At 39.8% G+C, this 23,524-nt stretch overlaps 2 protein-coding genes and 1 long non-coding RNA gene across 8 annotated transcripts; 2 read left to right on the plus strand and 1 right to left on the minus strand.

The window, feature by feature from the left end:
* The first annotated feature begins 654 nt into the window (after positions 1-654).
* On the plus strand, positions 655-1,882 carry LOC123983242. 2 transcript variants are annotated; one of them, XR_006828156.1, is made up of 2 exons: positions 655-1,437; positions 1,571-1,882. It is a non-coding gene; the product is annotated as an uncharacterized LOC123983242 (long non-coding RNA). The 2 variants fall into 2 exon arrangements; XR_006828157.1 differs by having other exon boundaries at positions 1,599-1,882.
* Positions 1,883-12,530: 10,648 nt separating this feature from the next.
* lyrm1 (LYR motif containing 1) lies at positions 12,531-16,896 on the minus strand. Of its 4 annotated transcripts, none has more exons than XM_046068346.1 (6): positions 16,754-16,896; positions 15,422-15,914; positions 14,083-14,267; positions 13,922-13,982; positions 13,164-13,195; positions 12,531-13,053 (listed from the first exon to the last, which is right to left on the minus strand). In XM_046068346.1, exons 3-6 carry the CDS (start codon positions 14,239-14,241, stop codon positions 12,940-12,942), a joined length of 366 nt encoding a protein of 121 aa, XP_045924302.1. In that variant the 5' UTR covers positions 14,242-14,267; positions 15,422-15,914; positions 16,754-16,896; the 3' UTR covers positions 12,531-12,939. The 4 variants fall into 4 exon arrangements, with proteins under 4 accessions (XP_045924302.1, XP_045924303.1, XP_045924300.1 ...); XM_046068347.1 differs by having other exon boundaries at positions 14,083-14,282; XM_046068344.1 differs by having other exon boundaries at positions 15,432-15,914; positions 16,754-16,895.
* Positions 15,854-23,386, plus strand: dcun1d3 (defective in cullin neddylation 1 domain containing 3). 2 transcript variants are annotated; one of them, XM_046068342.1, is made up of 5 exons: positions 15,855-16,238; positions 17,297-17,379; positions 18,259-18,309; positions 18,473-19,026; positions 21,357-23,386. In XM_046068342.1, the coding sequence occupies exons 4-5, from the start codon at positions 18,584-18,586 to the stop codon at positions 21,898-21,900; spliced, it is 987 nt and encodes a 328-aa protein (XP_045924298.1). In that variant the 5' UTR covers positions 15,855-16,238; positions 17,297-17,379; positions 18,259-18,309; positions 18,473-18,583; the 3' UTR covers positions 21,901-23,386. The 2 variants fall into 2 exon arrangements, with proteins under 2 accessions (XP_045924299.1, XP_045924298.1); XM_046068343.1 differs by lacking the exon at positions 18,259-18,309 and having other exon boundaries at positions 15,854-16,238.
* Positions 23,387-23,524: the final 138 nt, after the last annotated feature.

Below are 23,524 nucleotides of genomic sequence, written 5' to 3' on the forward strand. Positions count from 1 at the left end.
TGTCCCAGTCATCTGCCGCTGGTTGAACAAAGTCTTTGTGGAGCTGTTGGATTCGTTTAGGACCAAGCTGTGTGTGTTGTGCAACTGAGCGATTTCGCTTCCCTGTGTCAGACAGATGTCGTCTCTTCCCAGTTTCCTTACCTTTTTTTAAATCCAAAATGGGGTGTCACTTTGTGTTTGTTCTTGTATTCTCCCTGAGGAATGATAAAGTGCTCTACGCTTTTATAGACCTCAGCACTGCTGAGCGTGCGGCTGTCCAGCAAAGTAACTACTGCACTGTCAAAGAAGTGAGAGTCCCAAAGTACTACAGGACTTTCAGTATTTTGCAGGGTCAGTGTGGATGCCTTCTTCTCCAGACACCCTGGTGTTAAATCAAAGCGGGGTCAAATGCTGTCGGACTACATCTCTGAATCACAATTATTCTCCATTTAGGTGTTAACAGGTTTGACTCAAGTGTTGTAAGCAACCAGGAAGAATTTATATGAAGCTCCTGACAGATTAAATAACTTCATATAGATAAAACAGGGACTTATGACTATAAACAGCAGTGGTGGATTAGAGTAAGACATGAAACAAGAACTAAGCCAAGAAGACCTGTTCAAAAGCAGGTAAACATTCACATTTCTTTCTTGTTCTGTTTTTGATTGCAGATTGCCCACATTTGCCATCTGCTTCGTTGACACCTGTTGTCTTTTTATGGATGCTGGTTACCTCAGCCAACAGCTAAATCCCGTTTCAACCAGACATCTCATCAAAATGCATGTAAAGCTGGGTACTGTAACACTGATGATGTGTATCTGTCTGCCAGTTATAAAAAGGGCACTTCAGTTCAATTTCCGCTACAAATCTGATCTAAAAGATCTGTGTAGAATTGAGGAAGCTGACCGCTGCTTTGTACGTATTACCATAATTAATTAGAAATACTACTCTAAAATTCGCACTTATGTCATAACATCAATTTTTTTTTCTGTTGAATGAGTCAAAACTTCATTAATGCTGTGTATGGATCTGTGATTAGGCTCACAGCTGCTGAACAGGATTATTCCTCCTCTACTCCAGCTCCTGTCCATTTCTTCCCAGTCAAGCTATCTAATCTTATTACTTCACTAATTAACTGCAGCCGGTGGTATTTTTAGTATCTAGGTCAGCCCGGCGTCCCCATTACCTATGTCGACTGGCTGGATTTGTGTGGTTATAGACTCGTAAGAAATAATCTTTGACCTTTTGATATAAATCCTTTGCTCCTGTCTATTGCTGGCTGATACATCTCATTATAGATTCAACTTATTGTCAGTTGATAAAAGCATTTAAAACAAAACAATCCTCTAGTACACAGGAAGTGATGTGTTTGGCCACTCTGATTGACAAGTGATCTTTAGGGGGATGCTGGGAAAGAACACCACAGCAATTAGCAACAAAGGTGTTTCCACAAAGAAGGTAAAACACCACAAACCACACTGATTAAAACTTAGATAGATTTTTTAGTAATTACAAATTAAACTTTTTTTTAAAACAATTTGCATCATTTATTTGTCATAAGCAATGTTTTACTGCCATTTAAACAAAGCAGTGACCTTCAAGAGGACACATCTTTTCAGACAGCTAAAAGGCAGTCTTAAGACTGATGTGAAGCGACAGGAAGGATCACCACTGACCTGCCCACACAGGCAAACATCTAGTCCAAGAACTTTCCTCTAGAGAAATTGTACCAGTCCATTAAAATCAAGACAAAATGGAAAAGGGACAACTTTATCTTTTGTCTACTAACAAACTACAATCTATTCAGCAAGTGAATGCTTGTGCATTTTTTTATATTTAGTAGATTTCATTGCCTTTATTTGTTGACATCCTGTCCTTAAAATAAATTTATTGATGGACATAATCGACATACTGCTTCTTTTTCTTCTCTGCTGCAAGGAAGTGATTCTCATGCTCTTTTTATATAACCCATTACATTAGTGGTCATTCACTTCTCTTTCCTCGACAGCTGAAAATCCTCTTAATGACACATGGCTTGAATACATAGTGCCTTTTAACACTGAATATGAATGAATCTATGTTGAGTGCTATATTTATTTTCCTGTCTATAATAATTCTTAAACTGCCCCTTTGCACTGTGTGGGAAGTCCTATTTTTGTTCCATGTGTTTGGTACTATAGAAACATTGAATTTCCCCTTGCGGGATTAATAAAGTATATTTTATCTTAATCTTAATATAGGCACTACAAAACCCTTCACAATCCAAGCAACATGTCAGTGGAATTTTTTTCCTGCTTATTATTGGTGTGTTCATTTCATTTTCTTAAAACTATTTAACCTATTTAACTATTTAACAACATGATATTATGTTAGAAAAGGCAGTTCAAAATCTTCAAACATATATTATTTAGCTGATCAGAATGTTACCCTACACAATACAACATAGGCAGAATGATAATGAATTTGGTTTTGGTTTAAATGCCGAGCTGTGTGGATTGTTAGTCTTCCTACTCATGGTGAGTGTTTTCTCAACCACGCTCTCTTTGTCTGCTCTCTCAGTGCTTTGCAATCACACTCAAAATGAATCATCTGCCACTCTGAGTGCATTGTTTCTGACCAGGTTACGGGCACCGGTTCTGCACCAACCTAAACACCGGCTGAACCTTATCTCTGCCACTGTCGTTCTCTGAGTTTGCACCCGTTGCCCCGCTTTCTGTCTAAAATGGATCACTCCACAGGTGAAGACCAACAAGTGAGACTCCCTTTCCTTTCTGAACAGATACATAAACACAGCGGTGGCAGCATGAAAGGCTTTTATACATGTAACACCCAAAAAGACAAAGCTGACAAGATAAATGAGCAATGGAAGTGAGTATGCTTCTGTAGAGGAGAATGACTAATGAATATGTAATGCTTCCTCCCTAATTCCACTTGAAAATTAGATGTATTGTAAGAGTCACTGATAAATGTTTCCACAAATTAGATATCATTTTAATATCTAATTTGTCATTATAATATCTTATTTGTTCCTCCACCCAACCCCTCAACATCTTCACTTTGATTCTGTCCTGTAGCAATTCTAATGTTGCAAATGATTTGCTAACAACTCTTTAGATACATTCTAAAATTAGAAGAGCACATCATTGACTTGTCCCTCGTAACAAGGCATATGTAAATGATGTGCAGAAGATCACACTTTGAGACCTGTGATTATTCATTTTCACTTTGGAGGAGGACACGTGCAGGAACCGTAACACTGAGCATAGCTGAATGGTGTGTGTGTGTGTGTGCGCGCGCATGTTTGTGGGTATGTAGGAATGCATGCACCCACTGGTCTGAATCTAGCAGTTTTTTTTATGCCTGATTGTGTCTTTGCATTACGTGCATGTCGTGCTCCTTTCATTTTCCATTCTGGATGTGGGACACATCAGTCAGATCCAGATGGAGCCTGGACTCTATTCTCTAAAGGAGATTCCAGCTCTGGTTACCACGCTAACCATGCGACACTGGCCACCTGAAACCCAGCACCTACAGCCACCCTACAACCAGTCAGCCTCATTTGTCACTTTCACCACACGGCTGTGTACGTAGATTCATGGTAGACTCTACCATATATCAAGTGCCTGAAGGTACAAAGCCCAGTTTGCCTTCCCAAGCCATATGAAGCATTATTTCACAGTGGGACCACATGCATAAATTTTAGGATCGGAATAGAAATCAACATGAAAAGGACACTTAGTCCAGTTAGACAGTGCAAAAGGAAAAATGCAGCTCACATACAGTTGGATTAGACTGCAGCATGTAACATTCAGAAATCAAAGTGTGCATTAAACATGCAGGTAGCCTATCACATTGCATGAAGCAATTCCCACCCACAGTGTTTTTCCACCAACTACAATGAGGAAGGTTGTGTTTCCTGTCATGGCTGCCACTGGCTAACCTTTTTCCATTTTTGCCTGATGAGCCTGGTGCTGGCTGGGGCTTTCAGTAAAGCCATCTCCTCACTTTCACTGCGCAGTGCATAGACACTGGCTCTCTGCCCTGCCAGCCTCCTCCTCCTGCCGCCTCGCTTTGTCTCTGACCACCCCACCTGCCCCGAACCCACAACCCCCCACCCCCTGCCCCCAAGGAGCCACAAGAGCACTTCATCCAGCGAAGATGTAAACTAAGCTAGCACAACACCAACACACCCTCCTCCATTATTCATCTGCCCCCTTTAATGAGTTTTCCATCCACCTTCATGCATCTATCACAATTAAAAGAAACAATTGTTGTGTTAGATCACTTTAATTTCATTTAATCAAAGTATTACATTGTACATTGCCCATCTACTCTGCATTAAATGTGTAGCAAAACGAGTAAAGGCGAGGAGGAAGTAATGGACCTGAAAATGGAACACGAGGGTACATTTTGCAGCAGGTAGGGTGCCCTACAAACAGCAACGTGCAGAACACAAGGTGCTGCACTGAAACTGATTTGTCTATCATGTTTGCATTAATCTCTTGAAACAAGTTATATTTTGCCAACAGTTTGCTTACTTTCCAAAAAACAAACTGTGTTCCTCAAAGTGTGCCTGAAGAAGTGTAACATTCCCAGTGGTCCGCTAAAAATCTTGTGGAAATTAATTTGATGATTAATTCTCCTCTGTGATCCTCTTTTCCTTTTACACTAAACACCTGTCTAGGCTTTTGCTGTCATGCAAGGCTGTGTCAATCACACAGATAATATGTTTGTTTACATACCATGATCATGAAAAGGAGGCTAGCTAAATATTTGATGGCTTCTTCGAGTTACCCAGGAACAGTCACCCTGTGACCCAACACTAGAGTTGGACCTCGGCACATCCAGTCATTGTTAAACACTTCTACAGAGCACTGGCTCACATTTGTGGGCACATGACTTGTTGGCAAATAATATAAAGCACTCTCAGGCTTTGTGCTCTCTGTATCGGACACCATAATGACTCTCAGCAACTAGTGGTCCTCAATGTGCTGTATCAACTCATTCAGTTATAGATGTTCTGCAACAGTATGTGAGGTTACTATAAAAAGAAACTGTAAGAACCCAGAGGACAAAAGTGTGACATAATTTTCATGAAAAGTGTCTTTAAAAAATGTAAATAAGTGGGATGCCTTCCAAGTCTTGTTCATCATAAGCTATCCGTCGCCCCTGACCTCACTTTGACTCTGTGACACACTTGTATATACTTCACACACTTTCTGTGTTGCGTCTTAGTGGACAGAGTGTAACCAAGCATGCATCAGCACTCGTCTGCACTCTCCATACTGCAGGCGTTCAGCAAAACTCGCTACTAATACTAATGTTACACTACTCAAGTCAACACACACACACACACACACACACACACACACACACACACACACACACACACACACACACACACACACACACACACACCAGTCTTCCTCTAAGTTCAGAGGAGCTGCTCTGTGAGCTGAGACAATGTGAAACGTATAGTCCAAACAAAAGCCGAGAGAAAGACAAAGAGTGAGTGGGACGGGAGTGAGCAAGAGAGCTGGAGATGAGACAAATGTCTGCGGCATCACGAAAGGGCAATTAAACGCTTAGTCATGAAAGAACATGGCATCCTTTTATTGCCTATATTGTGTCATTCCAAATATGACACAATATAAGCAACAAAAATATCCTATCATTGTCTGATATGTTTTGTTGTTTTGTCATTTCTCATTGATCGTCACCCTTCACAAACACTGTTTCCTTTGAAAAGTGTTTCCTCGAGATGAGCCATGGAAAACATTTCTTTAAGTTACTGCTTACTTCCGAGGTAACTCAAACAATAAATAATATACGGTGTTTACTGAAAACTGTTTTAGATTATGTTCTTTGAACGTGCTCTGATAAACTTAAGGTGCTGCGTGTTGGACCAAAGATGGCTAGCATGTGCAGATATGTCTTCACTACACTGGTTTGAATGGAGGCTGATGGAGACTACATGTGTAGCAGACATTTGAAGAAATGTTGCACTGCACCATAGATATGTATGGTGTATTTAGGACGAGTGTTTCATCAGTGCAGAGTTATGACACCAAAACATATTATAGAAATTAGTTAATCACGGAAAAATCCCACAAGCCCACATGTATTCAAATCTTAGAGGCTTCAGAAAATACTTGATTGCCTTTGAAATTATAATACATATGTTCATGACTCTGACGGGGATGATTTCTCATAATTGCATCATTGGAGGACCAATCTAATCAACAATTAAGAGCTGAAATTATGCTTTTTACATTAGAAAGCATGAAAGGCTGTAAAGGGCGTAGCTGCAGTAGAGTAGTAATTTAAAATTCAAATTAGCTTTATTGGCATGAATTTATAGCAACAATATTGCCAAAGCTATATATAAAGGATATAGCTGTACGGCTGGTTCAGCAGTAACCACTGAAACATTATGGCTGTGGCATTGCTAAAAGTGTAAGTGTACTAGAATAGAATCATTTTGATTCGAATTGAACAGAATAGCTTTTAGCATTATAGTATGTTAAGGTCAGAAGAGTTGCCTTATCTTGTGTGTTTTGACTGTAAAGTGAAAACAAGCTTGATATTTATTTAATGATGGTACAACTGTGGTCAGGACAGACAGTAATGTGATCTGCATCAAGGCATTAAGGTAGGTTGACCAGGTAAGACGAGGAGATGGATTTCCCCATTTACAAGCATCTAATTACCTTATCATAGCTCTGTAAGTACAACATTAGATTTCGAACTCCTGCATTATTCTTTACCCTATATGCGTTTCCTTTTTTCTTGATCCCACTGTTTCTTCCACCCTATTTCCCCCAGGGTCTCTCTGAAACCCCTAAATAATGCACACCGAGTGAAGGGCTTAAAGGGGCTGTATGATGGATCACTCCTCTTTCTGGAGCCGTTGTATTCTTCTGTACTAAAGCTTATTTATCATTTCCATAATGACACTGCTCTCAGGTGAATCTCTAAATATCTATATTTACACCAGACGACCTTTTAAAAGAACCCTTTTTTCCCTGTGATCCAGTTTTTAGTGTGTGACGTCACAGCAAAAATGGGTCACATGCCTGCTTTGAGACTTATTTTGTGAAAGTTTATTTACAGGGGGATCAACCAATTGTCAGTTATAGTATTTTTCCAATGTTGCACAAAGTCTTACTTTTGAACTCACACTTTTACAGAAATTCAGCCTGTAATTGATTGTAATGCAAATGTGGAAAAGCTTGAAAAAGAGCCAGTTTTTTCAACAAACTTTAAATATGCATTTTCAGCCCTTTATGAGAAGGTTTATTGATTGTTTTAAATAACTTTGGCCTGGGAAAGGAGAGAAAATGCCCCTGAGAGGAAATTATATTCTCACCAGCATGACAAACAAACTATACGTCTACATAAAGTCTACTCATAAGATAAAATTAACCTTTAATGATCCCCACGGGGAATTCCAGCAATAGGAACAAAATATTTAAGAACACAACAAATAATTATGATTGAATTTACATTTTCGGAAGTGAACTCTTAACCACCTGATTGTGATTGTGCTTCATTAAGGCAGGTTGACCAGGTAAGACGAGGTAACATTAACACGTTCCTATATTAATGTACACATTGTTTATCCAGCTGTATAGTGTAGCATTATAAAAGCCACAAACAGTGAACATTTACCAAGGTGAGGGACACTTTCCACACTCTGCGACTGTGTTGCCCATCAAGTCTGTTCAAAACAGAGTCAGAGTGCTGTTATTGAAGTGTTTCATGTTTTCTATTTTCATGTTTCAAAATCAGTAGCATACGCAGTAGGATCACAGCTAACAAGCTGGCACATTTCTCATTCAAATAAACAGCAGGCTTCCAAACCATGTTTAACAGCCACTCTTTGCTGGAGTTAAATCATCCTTTCACCTCTTGCCACAGAAGTAGGTGACAGTGTGTGGAAAGTAACACATTCTGCTTATAGTTGTCACTGCAACTTATAGAGTAAGAGACTGGAAAATGAGGGACTGGAGAGGTTCTTTGAAACATTTTATTTTCTATATGAACAAGACTAAGAATCTACAGCCACGCTAGAAGCTCTGTGAAGCTTCCTTAGGCACAGCAGGGCTTTTAGTTAAATGTCTACATGCTAACACGCTCATAATGACAGTGCTTGCATGCTGATGTTTAGAAGGTGCATGGTGAATAGCAGGTATAGTGCTAAATGACATCTAACACCTGGGGACATGTAAAGTACCTCTTTTCTTCAACACACCAATCTAAAGCTCCTATTGGATGAAAATAATGTGTTCATTACATCATAAATAATTACAGATACAGTATTTATAGAAAGTTATCAAATGTGAATTTATGTTTGTCTATACAGCAAGAGGAGATGTGTGAGCATTGTTCCTTGCTCATATTATTTAGTTTCCTGGGAGAAGTAACATATGTACTGTTCAGTCTTATGTACACACCCATCACTGAGTTAAAGTTAATTAAATGAATGAAATATCAGCCTAGCAAGTCATTGTTCAACAGAAATGCTACATATGAATGCATAGAGTGAGTCACAACTGGCATTAATGTTAAAATAGTCTGCTGCTGCCCTCCCATCAGTGGTCAATTATAGTGAGGACAGTCATTTATCACTGAGGTAAAATAGTCTCCACAAAGAGAATAGAGAGAATTTTTATTTACTGTGCATCAGACAGTCTGATGCGGTAATGAATGTGAGGCAGCCCTCAGAGAACCAAACAGACGACTTTTTTGCAGAGAGGTGGAAATAAATAATATTTGTAGATCAGTTTATGTTAAAAGTTGCATTGCCGATTCATTAGATTAGACTGATTGACTTTTTTTTATACTGAACATTGTGTCATATTTAAAGTCACATGATAATATTTTGTCAGTGACATCTCAAATGCACAGCAAAGTCTGTGGTCCATTCATACTGCTAAAGTCATAGGTGAGAGGAGTGAACCATAGACTGTATAAAACAGGAGTGAACTTGCTGAACTGTATAAGGCTTCACTACTTAGTAAGGTGTGACCCCTGGTGGCTAAAGAGTGTAGGGAGTCCACATTTTCTTACCTGCTTTAAGTCTTTCTCTCTCAGTAAACTTGACTGTTAAAGGGAGGCTCCTCTCAGTGCTGCCTTTCTCAAGTTTTCCAACATGATTTTACAGGATGAAGGTGACTGGTTTCAATTATATGTATAGTTTTATTTTTTTATTGTGTTTTTTTTCTGAGGCTCATTTGGCAATTCCAACTTGAAAAAAAGTCTGCTTATTTTCAGATGATTATATTGATCAGAGATACTCATGAACTAGTGAGTTTATTTACGTGTGAAAGGGCTACTCCGGACAATGCCCCGACCTGATTCTCAGGACGTTGTCTGGAGTTCATAGTCAGTCATGAGACAGTTAGTCAGACAGAAACCAGAGTTAATGTCCAGAATTACTCACAACAGTCTGTCTTCATACTAGATTTTAGGTCTATTTTTTTGTAGACAACTTAGTTTAGCTCATTCGGATGTTGCTGCAGCAGACTTGTCTTCCCACTGTGTCTCCTCGTCTGACCCTTTATCATTCATGGGATTACTTTACAGACAATCTCCCTTGAGTATTCCTTTACAAACCTTATTTTCTGTGTTCGTCACTCATTTGACCCTGTGGCGCTGTGTAGCATCTCTGACTGAAACATATATGCACTTTCTCTCTGTCCCCAGCAGAGTAAGGACACACAGTACCACCGTTTATATAGGACATGTTCGTCCCATGTTTAAACTGAGACCATTTATTTCTACCAGTACACTGTTCCCCCTTTGAAGACACCACATCCCAGACGACTGAAGCTGGGGTCTCATGTCAGCCTCTGGACCAACATTACCCAGTAAAACATGCACACTTTCCTTCGCTCTGTGTCCACTGGGCTCCATCATGTGGCGATGGAGGACAAAGAAAATGACTTCAAAAAGTCCTAGAAGAGAGGACACTGTGCTTGTCAAGGTAACTCAGTCCAGAGTGTGAAATTAAAACAATCTGATAAGGTCTACATTATGAGCTCCGGGGTGTTACAGCTCGGTGATATAGAGCACTGTATCACCAGAGAACCACACTGAACTGTAAACGCATTCCCCTCTGAGGTTATCAGGAGTCATGTTTGCTGATCCCCATTTTTGATTTTTCACTCTCTGCTGGAAAGTGGAGCAGAACATAAAATATACTTTAGTCCCCACAGAATATATCAGCTACAGAGGGCTTTTCAAGTACATTTGGACTATAGCCAACTCACTGAAATGAACCACATTATTCAAGTGGAGGCCTATCATCCAAGCAACCTAATTATTAAGTTACCAGACTGTATAAGAGACCTAACTTTTATTTACTGCTGTTATTTTACGGTTTCAAATGACTAATTGAGGGAACAAATTAAATGTTAGACCATCTGTACTTTAGCTTACTCTTGTTTATAAAATTGTATTAACAGGTTTTGAAGCATTCACTGTACATACAGATGAGTGAGTCCATGTTTGAAACACAAGTGCCACTTTTGGGTTGTTAGTAAAGAACACACACAAAACGAAGTACATGCAAAATGTCTGTGGTCAAAAGGAGATTTTCTCATTCAAACGAGAGCAGAACAATTAAACAGTTTTGTACATCACAGTTTTGTACATGTCTGTAGTCTGACAAACACAGCTCAGTATTCTGTCAATTGATGTAATGCTGTAAATGAATCTTTGCCCCCATCTGCATTTCTCTGTCACTATTATCAATATCTTGAATAAATCCACAGGTACATGAGAGAAATGCATTTTTCTGCTCAGATTTCTAAATAGAAGGGAAACAAACAAACCAAACTGCCCTTATAGAAATATCAAAGCAAACCAGATATTCCATGATCTTCTAATAAGTGCAGCTCCAGAATGTTGGATAGTTTAATAGCATTCTGAGTCTATTAATTTAAATGAAATTTGGAATAAATAATAACACATTTGAGATTTAATGCACAGAGTACTACAGTTATTTAAATAACCATCCAGAATAACTCAAAACACACACCACCAATTATTCTTTGCTCCCAATTTATATTTACTTACACTTTCAATCTGCAAAATCATTCATATCCCTGTCATCAATGTTTACATGTCCATGATCATAAACAAAATGTGGACAAGAAGTGCATGTTCAAAGTCTGGCTTGTAGATGCACCACTGTTAAACCTGAGTTACAGTATTGATCGCTTACGTTCGTGGATCTACCGAGGCAGAATAACGTCATGAAATACTGTATGTGGATATTTCATCACACTCCCGCCTGCCCTCCTCTGTTGCTGAACATCCAGCAGTAAGCTCGTGCTCTCTCTACAGTAGCTGAACATCATCAACATGTGGTGATGGGCAACGCGCCAAAAATATGCAATACTGAATGCACAATTCAACTTTGTAATTACAGTACTGAGACAGCAAAGTAGGCTATATTATTAGAAATATATTAGTCTGAAGTGACAACAACAAATCTATTTTAAGACAGAACAAACGTTTGAGATGTTGAAGTATTTCAATAAACTGGAAAGCCAGCAGGTGATTTATAATGTCCACATCCAGTAACAGAATACATCTACAAAATATGTATTTAGCATAATACCAGTTCTATTAAATCAAAATTACAATTGCCAATATAATATCACAAAACTGGGCTAGGCCTATATGATAATCCTGCAGTCCTAATATAAAGTAGCCATACAGAAGCTGGTTCGGGTGGATGCAGGTCTGCTTACTCTCTCTCTCCTGTAGAGGAGCACAACAGCAGATGGAGGGAAAGAGAAAGTGTGGCAGCATCTTTGTACAAATTTTACAAAATATTGTAACAATTATACATTGTTTCAGAGTTTCGTAAATGCCCCTAAAATAAGTTCAAGGGGAAAAAAAACAAAACCCCATGAACTCTGATAGCCCTGTCCTCGTCTTGTTCTTAGAGTGGTTTGGTTCAATTTCTAAAATCTCCTGCTGGAAGATGATTTTTTTTTGTCCCCATGTCACTAACCGTGACAAGTGCGGAAAAACATCAGATCTTGATCAAAAAGGCATATAGATTTAGTCTAAAGGATTTTTTTTCTTTTCAAAACAGACATGAATAAATAGAAAAGTAAAGATTTTGTTTCATATTACCTTAATATTTACACTTAATTTATATTTATCTCTCACCTTTTAGCTTGTTTTTTTCTTGCCTCTTATCACAAAGGTTGCACATTTCCAATTTTATCCGCCCTCTGTTTCTATTTCGATGTGACGCCTTGTGACTCCCCAATGTTCCTCTTTAGTTCTTCAGAACTTCATAGGAAGCCGCAAACACAATGGCTCAGAATTTTAGATAAGTAAAAAAGGACTTGTTTCCCAACTTCCTCTATGCTGTTGCCAACATTTCTGGAGTTCATTTCAGATTTCCCATGTGAATAAACAGGCTATCTATATGGAAAAGCTAAAGAATGGGGGCAAATATTAGGGGGTTGTTAATAAAAAGGTACAAAAAAAGAGAGATGGTAAATTCACAAATTATTACTAGAATGTAAGATTTGAAGACAACTTTATTTGTTTCTTCGCAGCTTGGTTACTTGCCAATAATATTGTTGAAATGAACATATTTAAACACAAATTAAACGCCAACTTTTACCTCTATATGATTCTATTTGATATAGAGAATGTGAAGTATTTATTACAACAGTTTTTATGCAGAAAAATAAATAAAATGTACAACTTGATCTTATATTACAGGTCTCTTCACACTGAATCTGACGCTGGCCAGCTACAGTTAGAACTCATGCTTACGCAGTTTACAGTATAAAATGGCATTTTCCTGAATGATGAGTGTTGCATCACTGAGTGCTTGCAGCAGCTCAGCCCGCGAGATTACCTTGCAATTGCACTCTAGTTTCCTGTCCCTGGTAACTTGAACTCAAGGAGCGAGGATATCGAGCATCAGGTCTCGTCATGTGACTGTAAGTATATAGGCTTGGCCTGCTTCCTCAGACGCTGCTGTGCTCGCAGCTTCCTGCCTTTCTGAGTTGCCAGTCCCAGTGGTGGTAGGTACGTCTACAGGAAACATTCACAGGACAAAATCACTGGGTAACATTTCTCAACAACACAATAACCCACACAAACAGAAAAATATCTAATCTGTCTAATATATGGTTAATACTTACAGCCCTTGGATATGGGTTCCTGTAATGTAGACCTGTGGGGGGAAAAAGGACAGTCTGTATCAACATTTTATAAGACCATGGAAAACGACAAACTCAGTGGCTACAAATCTCACTCTTCCAAACACGGAACATACACAGATTGCATTTCTAATTTAGTTGTTTATCATTTATAATTTAATCTCTGTTGCCTGATTTACTCCTTTCAAAGGCAGAATATAAACTTGTGGTCAAATTACAGCACCTGTAATCTAAAAGGGGAACGTGAAAGAGCTGAACAAGGGTGTAGAATTGCCTGTTTGCCCACAACTGAACTAATCGCCTATTTATAAAAACAAAAAATCACGCATGCAAGAGCATAACTTTTCTGATCTTATTTGTGTCAGGCATTACAGCCGCTTTCTATGTCACTTAAACAACGACAACATAAGCCTTGCTCATGCTGACGGTTCTGCTTTATCCAAAAAAAATAGATAAAAAAATCTTTAGGTCAGTGTTTACTCCTCTACTTACTCGTGATGAAACGCTACAGACAGTGCTCAATTACTCACTGACAAATACTTAATCATACACTAAATATTACACCTGTTACAAATGGTGACCAAAACTAACACTGAGCTATGCTGTCCTGAAATCCTCATTTGATAAATAGAAAACATGGAAAGCCCTCATAAGGATTACATGTTACTGTCCTCACCTGAGTTGGATACAGCTTAGTCAAGACTTGTGTAAGGAAACTCGTGGCAGCGCTCCACTCTTACCTATTTCTATCCTTGCTTCGCATTCTTCAATACACCTCTTTATTGATTCTTGATCTGTGAGCTGAGAAGAAGCACACAAAAGAAAAGATGAGTCATTCAAACTGCCATTCACTACTGCTTTTTTCTCTTCTTCATTTCTCTGAGCAGTGGATTGTTCGCACCTGCTGGTTTTGTCTAAACAGAGTGCGGGCCTCCTGGAGTATGTATTTCCTCTCAGTCTCTGTGTCACTTGTAACTCCACTCTGTGTCTGCCAGGTCCGGGCGATGCGAAACACCCGCGTGTACAGTGACAGCACCGTCCTGCGAGTGGAGGCCGTCATCTGGGCTCACAAACAGCAGCAGTTACCTGCACAATAAAGGACTTGAAGTTGTACGGAAAAGAATAATAGCATTACAAACCCTGTTAATTTATCTGCATGAACATATACACACTGTACCACACAATAGGCCTTCAGTTTGATACCAGTTTGCTGGACACCACTTAGACTTTTGACCAAGTTACCAGAAAATAGAAACAAGCCTTCTGGTACTCCCAGAGTCAAATGAATCTGTTTGCCAGCTCTGGGGCAGAAAGAAAATCCCTTACCTTCCACCTACTGGGTATTGGTTATGTATCCTGTCACCTCCAAGTTCCCATTAAGTATTGTGCACACACAAACTTGGCAGCGTCATTATTTGCACATAGACCACAAAATCAACCAGCACTATGCTGAAAAAATACCAAGAGAGTCCAGTTTTTCAGTGTCTCGGTAACTATGTGTTGAACTGATTTAACGAAACTTAATTTAAATGGACATTGCACTAATTCTTTATTGCTCATATTGTGAGTTTTTGCACATCCCTTCCTAATTACCCTGTATATTTTTTGTGCATTTTTTGTATTAGTATCATTTTGTATATTTTTACAGTGTATCTCTATGTTTATGTGTACTGTTAAGCACCATATATACCAAGGAAGTCCCACAAGAACAGCTAACAATGCAAGAACTACCTTATATTTTATCGGTGTGATGTCTCTCACAAAAATGCAATTAATTACCAAGTCGTAATTAATTTAGGGCCCCTGGAAGTCTGACGCCACGGAGAGTTGCTGGCTTTGAGGGGTTTGTTGTTGTTAGCCTTGAGCGCTCCCGTCATTCACACTAGAGGTCACTAAACCAACACAGGACTGTTTCCCAAACATAGCCTGATTTAACTGTTACATGACTGACTTTAAGGTAGTTATCGTTTGCTCTGCTATGGGTGGAGATTAAAGAAGGTCTTGAGAATAATGTTATTGGCTTATTTGTATTAACAGAAAACATGAGGCAATACTCTGGCATCTCTTATCAACATGAAGCTAGTTAACTTAGCTATCCTTGAGCGTCTCTGACAGCCATGATAAGATATCGGCTTAAAGAGCGGGGAGATTAAATGAATAGTTGAGTGTCACTTACATTATCGAAGTGCATTGGCGTTATCTATGTTACAATATTTTAGAGTCTATTGAATTTTACAAACCTTCACCTACCGACAGTGTCAATAGAAGAGGCTAGTTCAACAGCAGCTTGCTGGGACAGTGGAAACACATTGGTCGCCTGATGATGACGTTTTTCTCGACCTGGCTTCTGAACAGCAGGATCCAAGAACTTAAAAACGCAAATAAAGATAAACGAGTGCCGTTACTGGATAAAGTTGGAGGTGTTTTACCTATTTAATAAAGTAGTGGCAACTTTTATACAATCCACTATTTATAGACCCAGTTTAAGCCAGTGAATGAGTTACAAAGACACAGTTCCCATCCTTTAATATTGGACTAAAACATCATCAACAAAACACACGCGTCAGTAATTGTTTTTAATTCGTTAAAATTATTTATCCTATCGTTGTCATAACTGAGATGGAGATCAGCTGTTGGTTGCTGGTAGGCAGGCAGGCAGGCAGGCAGGCAGGCAGGCAGGAAGTGATGTGATGTGATGCAGGAAAATGCCCACAATGTAGCTTCACTCAATGACTAAAAGGGGAAGCACAAAGAAATTGGCTGCTTCAGTCAGAGATGGTCTTTTAACTCACCCCAAAGAGCGAACACAATTCAAAACGGATTCAAAAGCACATTCTGGTTGCTAGATTTTTACTTTATTTATAAGAAATCGACATTGATGTAGAAGTTTTTGTCAGCTAACTAGTTAGCTAGCAATGTTAGTTTAACGCGACGAGTTTGCCTCAGTTCGTTTCTGGTCGCTTACGCTACATTGGCCAACTTACTAACTACTTAATTTGTCCTGCCATTCCCGAAGTGATGTACTTCCAGTTCGACGTAATAGAATTTTACAAAAAGGTAAGTTTCTTTACGAGGATAATTGTGGCATTTGTCGTTGTCTTAATCGATAGACCTAGCTTAGCCGATAGCTAACTTTTAGTTAACCGACCTGATGCTAGCTAGCTATGGCGACGTCGTCAGGGCCAGGCAGTTTGGATGTAAATGGCCCTGTGGCTGTGATGTCTTGTGAATCCATAACAGCTTCACAAGTACCATATGAATTAAGGAATGGTTAAAACTGCCAGGTGTAAATGGTTATCAAAACCATGTCTACGTGGTATTTTTGAGTGTTGTGTATGTGCTGTTAAGCTCAATTGATCCGGTTTGTGCTCGCCACTTCCCAACATTAACTTGGTAAAAAATATCCTTAATGCCAGCTGACATTAATAAAGATCAGCTACCTAACTTAATTGAGGCTAACGTTATTCATTGATAGTGTTGGCAACTTTCACGCATTCGTATCTTAGTCAGTTTTAGGACTAATAATCCAGCCTAGTTAATATAATGTCTGGACACTGAAATGTTTGGCTTACCTAGCATGCTAGCATGTTGAGGATGTTGATTAAAAACTCGAATTATTAAGTAACTTAAGGCCTTCAGACGTCCATCAGATCCAAGTTAGGTGAAGTTAGCCAGAATGTGCCCGTGAGACATTTGCCTCGACATGCCCAGTGCCATGATCAGCTCAGTGCAGTTTTTTTTTATTAGTGTTAGACCAAGTGGCTTGAGAAGCTCAAAGATCACAACAAAAAGTAAAAGTTGGTTTCAGAAGTAATTAGAATTTGTGGAGTTTACAACAGAGATGTGAGAGGTTTCTCACCAGACACCCAACGTTAGAGATTTAACTCCACAACCAGAGATGTGAAAGCCCACATTGCATTGACTGCACAATACATTTTAAGAAGGAATGCTTTAAAACCATGTTTTGGGTTGTTTTAAATCAGTAATTAAATAATCTTGTTTTTTTTGTTTTCAGATTACATATTCATAACATGTTGACAAAAATAGTCCTGCAGGTTTGGGTATGATGAGCTATGACTTTCTGCTTATGGTGACAAGATACTGTGTCTTTTCAGCATTGCAGATGTCAAGGTCACAGTGATGGAGCAGAATAGAAAGACACTTTGATTCGTAGCCAATGCCGTCAGAGGGATTGTCTGTAAGTAATTTCCTGACCAGCTACTTCAGACGCAACTGATATGTTTTATGTTTATGTGACAGCAGAATGTTTTAATGCCTTGACGTGTACAAATGAAATCAAGCTGCTTTGATACTAAAGGTTGGTAGAGGAGAGACGACACATTGTGTCAATATGATTACTCTAAACCACAGTTTACATGCGTTCGATCAGTAATCAATTTTCATTCTCTTCTCCATAAAAGTATCTGATGTCATTGCTTACTTTTTGTATGTTCTGCACGTAAAGTTTTTATTCTCAAGTTATCCTACAACATTAGTTACCACTGTGGCATTGATTATTGGGAAGATTTGGAAAAGATGTGAGGTCCTACAGAGTCTACTGTACTTTTTCAGCACGACATTGTTCCCCTTATTTCCATTCATGTATTTGCACTTTGTGTTTTTCTTAACCTCCAAGATAATGCTGCTGGGATGTAGTAGGAGAGCAACACTGTATGTACTGCCTGTCGTACAACCTGTTAAAACTCCTGTGAAATTGGGATTGTCTGTTTTTACCCCTGTTACCAATCAAAGATAAACATGCACAGTTGTACACATGCCATTTGTGTGGATACAGTACCTAGGAAAATTGTAAAATAAAATCAAAACACAATAAAGCTAATAGGTTAAACAGTAACATTAAATTATACAACTTTAGTTATATTTTAGTTGGTGACGCAAAGGAAAACCTGAAGAGGGCATATTTTAAGTCATGTAGTGGCTCTATGTAACACAAAACCAGTTCTACCTGAGTAGTTTTCTGTGGTTACCAGTGATGTTTTTCTTCAATTTCTTTTGTTTCTATAGTAATCTGCATTGTATGTATACACTGTGGTTTTCTCTGGTCTTCACTCTATAGGGTTTTTAAGTCTTGCAGTGCAAGACCTGGATCGTGGCAGATTTGGCACAGGTAGCTTAACTTCTTGACCTTTGGTGTTCAAAAATCCCTGTCTAAGTTCCTTCTACTAAGACCCACAGAAATGTGGACTCACCTTTTTATGGTGAGTAAAACTGACTCAGTTTAGTGCGGCACTCTATGACAATTAATATTTCCAAATTGTTCCCCGTCTCAGGCTTGAGGGTATGTTGAGACGTCTCGCCAAGCCAGAGCAGAGGCGTCTAGGTGGTTCGGACGGGGACTGAAGGTGAGGTGGAACGACAGACGAGGGACCAGGGAGGAAGACATGGGCCAGTGTGTCACCAAGTGTAAGAATCCGACGTCTTCACTCGGCAGTAAGAGTGGAGACAAGGAGAGTGGCTCCAAGTCCCACCACAAGAAAGGATGCAGTGCTGGTGGTGGGGGCCACAAAGAAGAGCCCAGTGCCCCGTGTAGCAAAACCACCAGTGAGCTGTCGAATGGCACCAAGGCCTTGGAGGTCACTGTGGAGACACCAGTCATTCCTGCAGTGTTGGGGGACACGCGCAAGGACGAGTGTCTGGATGGGGACGGGCTGTCAATTATGCGCATTGAGGAGCTGTTCTGCTGCTACAAGGATGAACATGAAGATGCCATTTTGGAGGAAGGCATGGAGAGGTTTTGTAATGACCTGTGTGTGGACCCAGCAGAGTTTCGTGTACTTGTTCTTGCCTGGAAGTTTCAAGCAGCTACCATGTGCAAATTTACAAGGTAAGGTGGAGTTTTTGGCAGTCGGGCTGTTGTTATCACTGGTATTTGTTAATCAGGATGAACTAGCATAGCTACTGCACAGTAACCGGCTATAGGTGAAAAGAGAACAAATTGACACAGATATTTCTTCCTCCCAGATGACTAACTAAAGAACTGTTTCATTTGTCCCTGCCTTGATTTAATAACAATACAAGATGCTGTTTCTGCATTATCTGCAAACACTCATGGAGATAAGCACAGACTTCTTTAACTTGCATGTAAAACAACATGGCACATTTAATTTGCTATCATATTTTCCATATCTCTGTGTGTTTTGCTGGCCTAGTGTTTAATGCATACCATATAACTTCAACGCTCCCAGTTAGATTCCTTTTTTTGCATCTCATACTCATCTCAAAAACAAAAGCCATTCCCCGTTTCAGATGTTGAACATGAAGTTATAAAAATACCTGTTCTTGGTTTTGATTTAAAGTTGTCCAAAGAAATCCTGGATCCTGCTTCATGAAACTGGTCCTTCTGTTCCCTGTAACATGCGGTCAACTCTGTTATACCATGTAACATGACGGGGATTCCCTAAGTAAATCTGCAGGATTTGGGCCAATGAAGGCATTTTTTATTATTGGTTATATACAACCTGATCCATGTCAGGTCTTTTGCTCATTGTAACCCATTCACTCTGTGCACGCCGGCTACAAACACTCCTCAAGTTACTTGACAAGTCACTTTGTGTCTCATTTCATTGGCATTTCACAGGTGCCCCATGCCTCACAAGTGTTGCTGGTGTTGGCTGAAAACTGCAATTGAACTTGGATATTTTGTTCTTGCTTGATTAAGAGAGGCAGTCCAAATCTTTCTGCCACAGAGTTCTTTGCTGATACTATATAACAAAATGTACTAATGTGAAGGTATTAACTACATTTCTAAAGTAGATTGGCTGTGCTAATTTTAATGTAGGCAATGCAAGGGCAACCCCCTTCATGTTATAAGAACAGATGATTTGGCACACCTCCACGGGACCAGCACTATGTCCAGCAAGTCAGTGAGAGGATCTGCCCTTTTTCCTGACGAGGCACGTTGCTCCAGGCTGCTGCTGCCTGCGCCAGTGAACAATGAAAGATATAAACATCCCTAGAAATGTTTTTTTTTTTCTTCTTCCTGTTTTTAGAAATGCAAAGAAACTTAGACAACAATTAAAAAGTGTCCAGTAAGAGATACATTTAAGAAGAATGTATATTATAGCTATCATAAACCTTTAAGCACTTGTAATTAACAGACAAATCATCTATGGGGCACCCCTTGACATGAGGGTTAAAATGTGGGCCGATAACTGCAATGTCATGGTTCAAATCTGGCTGGGGTCCTTTTTATTTGCATCTCTCTCCCTCATTTCCTGTCAAGACATACTTTACACATAAAGTATAAATATAACAAGAAAACAATCACCCACTTATCATGGAAGTTCACCGCATCTGGCGTCATTTTGTGTGGTTTCTGACATTGATCACATGTTTTCAGTCAATTATTGCCTGATACTGCTAAGCAAAACATCGTGTACCACTAATGACTAGCTTGATGCCTGATAACTACACCTCTAGCTACAGAAGCAACTTCCCCTCCCTGCACTGTTGGAATTATTCTTCCTTCTTTCACTTTGCAGTTGTTGCACACACACACACACACACACACACACACACACACACACACACACACACACACACACACACACACACACACACACACAGTTTCCCACTGTCAGGTGGGTGGCACACAGGAAATGGATCCGGCTGTGTACTCCCACTCTGCAGTTAGTGTTGGAGATGAATAGGGCTGCCTGCTGGCCAGTTCACTTGTCACTGGCGCCCCTCTCTGATTTTTAACTCAGCACTTTTCCATCCAGAGGCTTTGGACAACACCACACTCTGGTTACCAACACGTTTCATTGTCAACTGATGCTTACTGAAGCTGTTTTAAATTACATTTGACTTTGAAAGCCTATGTTGTTGTATGGCTGGAGTATTTCTGCCTGGGTTGAGGTACACAACACCGGAGTAAATTAATGTCAGTGTTACATTGAAAGAATGATCAGTTTTCAGTACAAGTTTGAAATGTATTCTTTATCTGCAAACCTCCTTTGTCAGTGAGGTTTGAGGTGTAGTTATAAACACATTATACTATTGTTTTATTAGGTGACTTCACCAAGTTTTATGGAGCTCTTGTTAAGTGTAGCTGTTAGTTAGATCTGATGCTGTTCATTTAGCTGTGTTGAAAAGTGTGCTCTTTGCTTCTGGGCCTCATGTCAGCCTGATGGCCGGTCTTGTTTCCTTCACCAGGAAGGAGTTTGTTGAGGGCTGCAAGGCGATCCAGGCAGACAGCCTCGAGGGTATCTGCTCACGCTTCTCCTGCATGCTGGTGGACGCCAAGGGCGAGGAGAACTTCAAGGACCTGTACCGCTTCACCTTCCAGTTTGGCCTGGACGCTGAGGATGGCCAACGCTCGCTGCAGCGCGAAATTGCCATCGCCCTGTGGCGCCTGGTTTTCACCCAGGACACGCCTGTGATCCTGGAACGCTGGCTGGACTTCCTGGCGGAGAACCCCTCAAGCATTCGGGGCATCTCAAGGGACACATGGAACATGTTCCTCAACTTCACCCAGGCTGTTGGGTCTGACCTGAGCAACTACAGCGAGGACGAGGCCTGGCCCAGCCTCTTCGACACTTTTGTGGAGTGGGAGTTGGAGCGCAGGAAAAAAGAGGAGGAACAGGCACTGATGGCAAAGGAGGAAGAGGGGAGGTGTACTGAGACAGAGTGTTCTCCCACCACAGATAGACTTGAAACAGAGGGAAGCCGCGGCTCACAGACGTGGGGGGGCCACTGACTGGGAAGAGAGGATATGACCTACACATGAACTGTACATCTGTGAATCAGTGGATGAATATTAGTATTACCATTACAACTGTTCATTTCGCTCTCCTTTTCTGTTGGGGTGGGATTCCTGCTTTGCAACCTTTTCAATGTCTTTGGTTTTCGAAAGGGCTCTAAGAACTGTTTTAAGCACTTTTATTTAAGTTATTGTTTTACTTTCTCCTCCCATGAGTGTTTTTAGTAATTGGACATGTGGTCCATTTTAACCCACACCTAACTACCATAACCCAGCAGAGTTAGCTCAGCAAAGTCATGGTTTAAAAAATGGGCGAGAGAAAGCTATAACCTTTTCCCACAATGATCATATAGACCGTTCATTTTGTCCTAGCAACACTGCTGATAAGTTTTGTACAAGGAAATAGTAAATAATAAAGAATAAGGGAAATTTGGGCAAGCTGTCTACAAATAATTACTTACTACCAAAACATGAGATTTACCATAAGGGTCAGGGTCTGTGAAATCATCTTTATTAAACTAATCTAGTTAGATTGAATGATTTTTACCTTGCAGTGCTTTGAGGATGAATTTGTTGCACTTGTATTGCCTTCACAAGTGTTGTCCTGCAATTAAATGCACACAGTAATGAATTACAATTCTGTCACAAGGGCATTTTATTTTTAAAATAATAATACAAAGTTGTGATATCAGTTTAAAATCCAAGTTGATTTCCATCGTAACAGACCCGCCCTCTCTTCTGCTTTGAGTGGTTTTGAGTGCTACTAGTGCAGTGGGTGGCTTAGCTTGTTTTAGCAGCTGGCCGTGCTCGTTTTTGACCTCTAGCATGTACCATTTTGAAGTCCACCTATTTTCAAGAAGCAGTTAAGTGTATACAGCACAATGATGCTTGCTTTTCCTCAGATGCCTCACTGATCTCATTTTAAAGAAGTCCCAAATACGCCCAAGCTAGGTCTTGGCGATTACTCGAAGATGCCTAAACCTGTGTTACATTCAGGGCCGTTACACTGGGCGCCACGCAAAGCTTATATTGTTTACCTTCAGGAGTTTAAGAGTCTTCAAATCCTTGAACTGCTATACGAAAAAGAAAAATTAAAAAATTGTGTGCACACTTCACAAATAATGTTGACTGCTGCTGGTGATGGTTGTAATGGATTGCACAAAACAATGGCATGCTTAGTTGCTATACTTGCAACGCTTTGCAGAGAGATTGATGTCAGTCACATTATTTCCATTTTAAACCTTTTCCAAGCTGATTGATCTTAAGAATAGCCTGGGGTGTTTTGGGATAAGCTAATGAGTGTTAACTAGACATACTGGCTAATCAAGTGTCTGTGATATGGGTCCAGAGTGGGGTAAGAGGGTGGCCATAACCCGATCTGTTTGGTTTACGTCTAATTGTTTTGTCAATCCCCTTTTGTTTTGTTTTTATATAAAATGTATTGATTTATAATAAATAAAAACAGTGTTGACCTTTTGACTGACCAGGGAAAATCTGTGTGATTTTACTTCAGAGATCTTCTTATTTCTTTGTAACCTTATGCTACACTTAATGACATACTTGCACAGTGCTCAGTGCTCCAGCAGTGGTTTTGTGGAGGCTTGTGTGGATGTCGGAGCAG

This window comes from Micropterus dolomieu, linkage group LG14 (assembly GCF_021292245.1).
Source record: "Micropterus dolomieu isolate WLL.071019.BEF.003 ecotype Adirondacks linkage group LG14, ASM2129224v1, whole genome shotgun sequence".
Lineage (NCBI taxonomy): Eukaryota > Metazoa > Chordata > Actinopteri > Centrarchiformes > Centrarchidae > Micropterus > Micropterus dolomieu.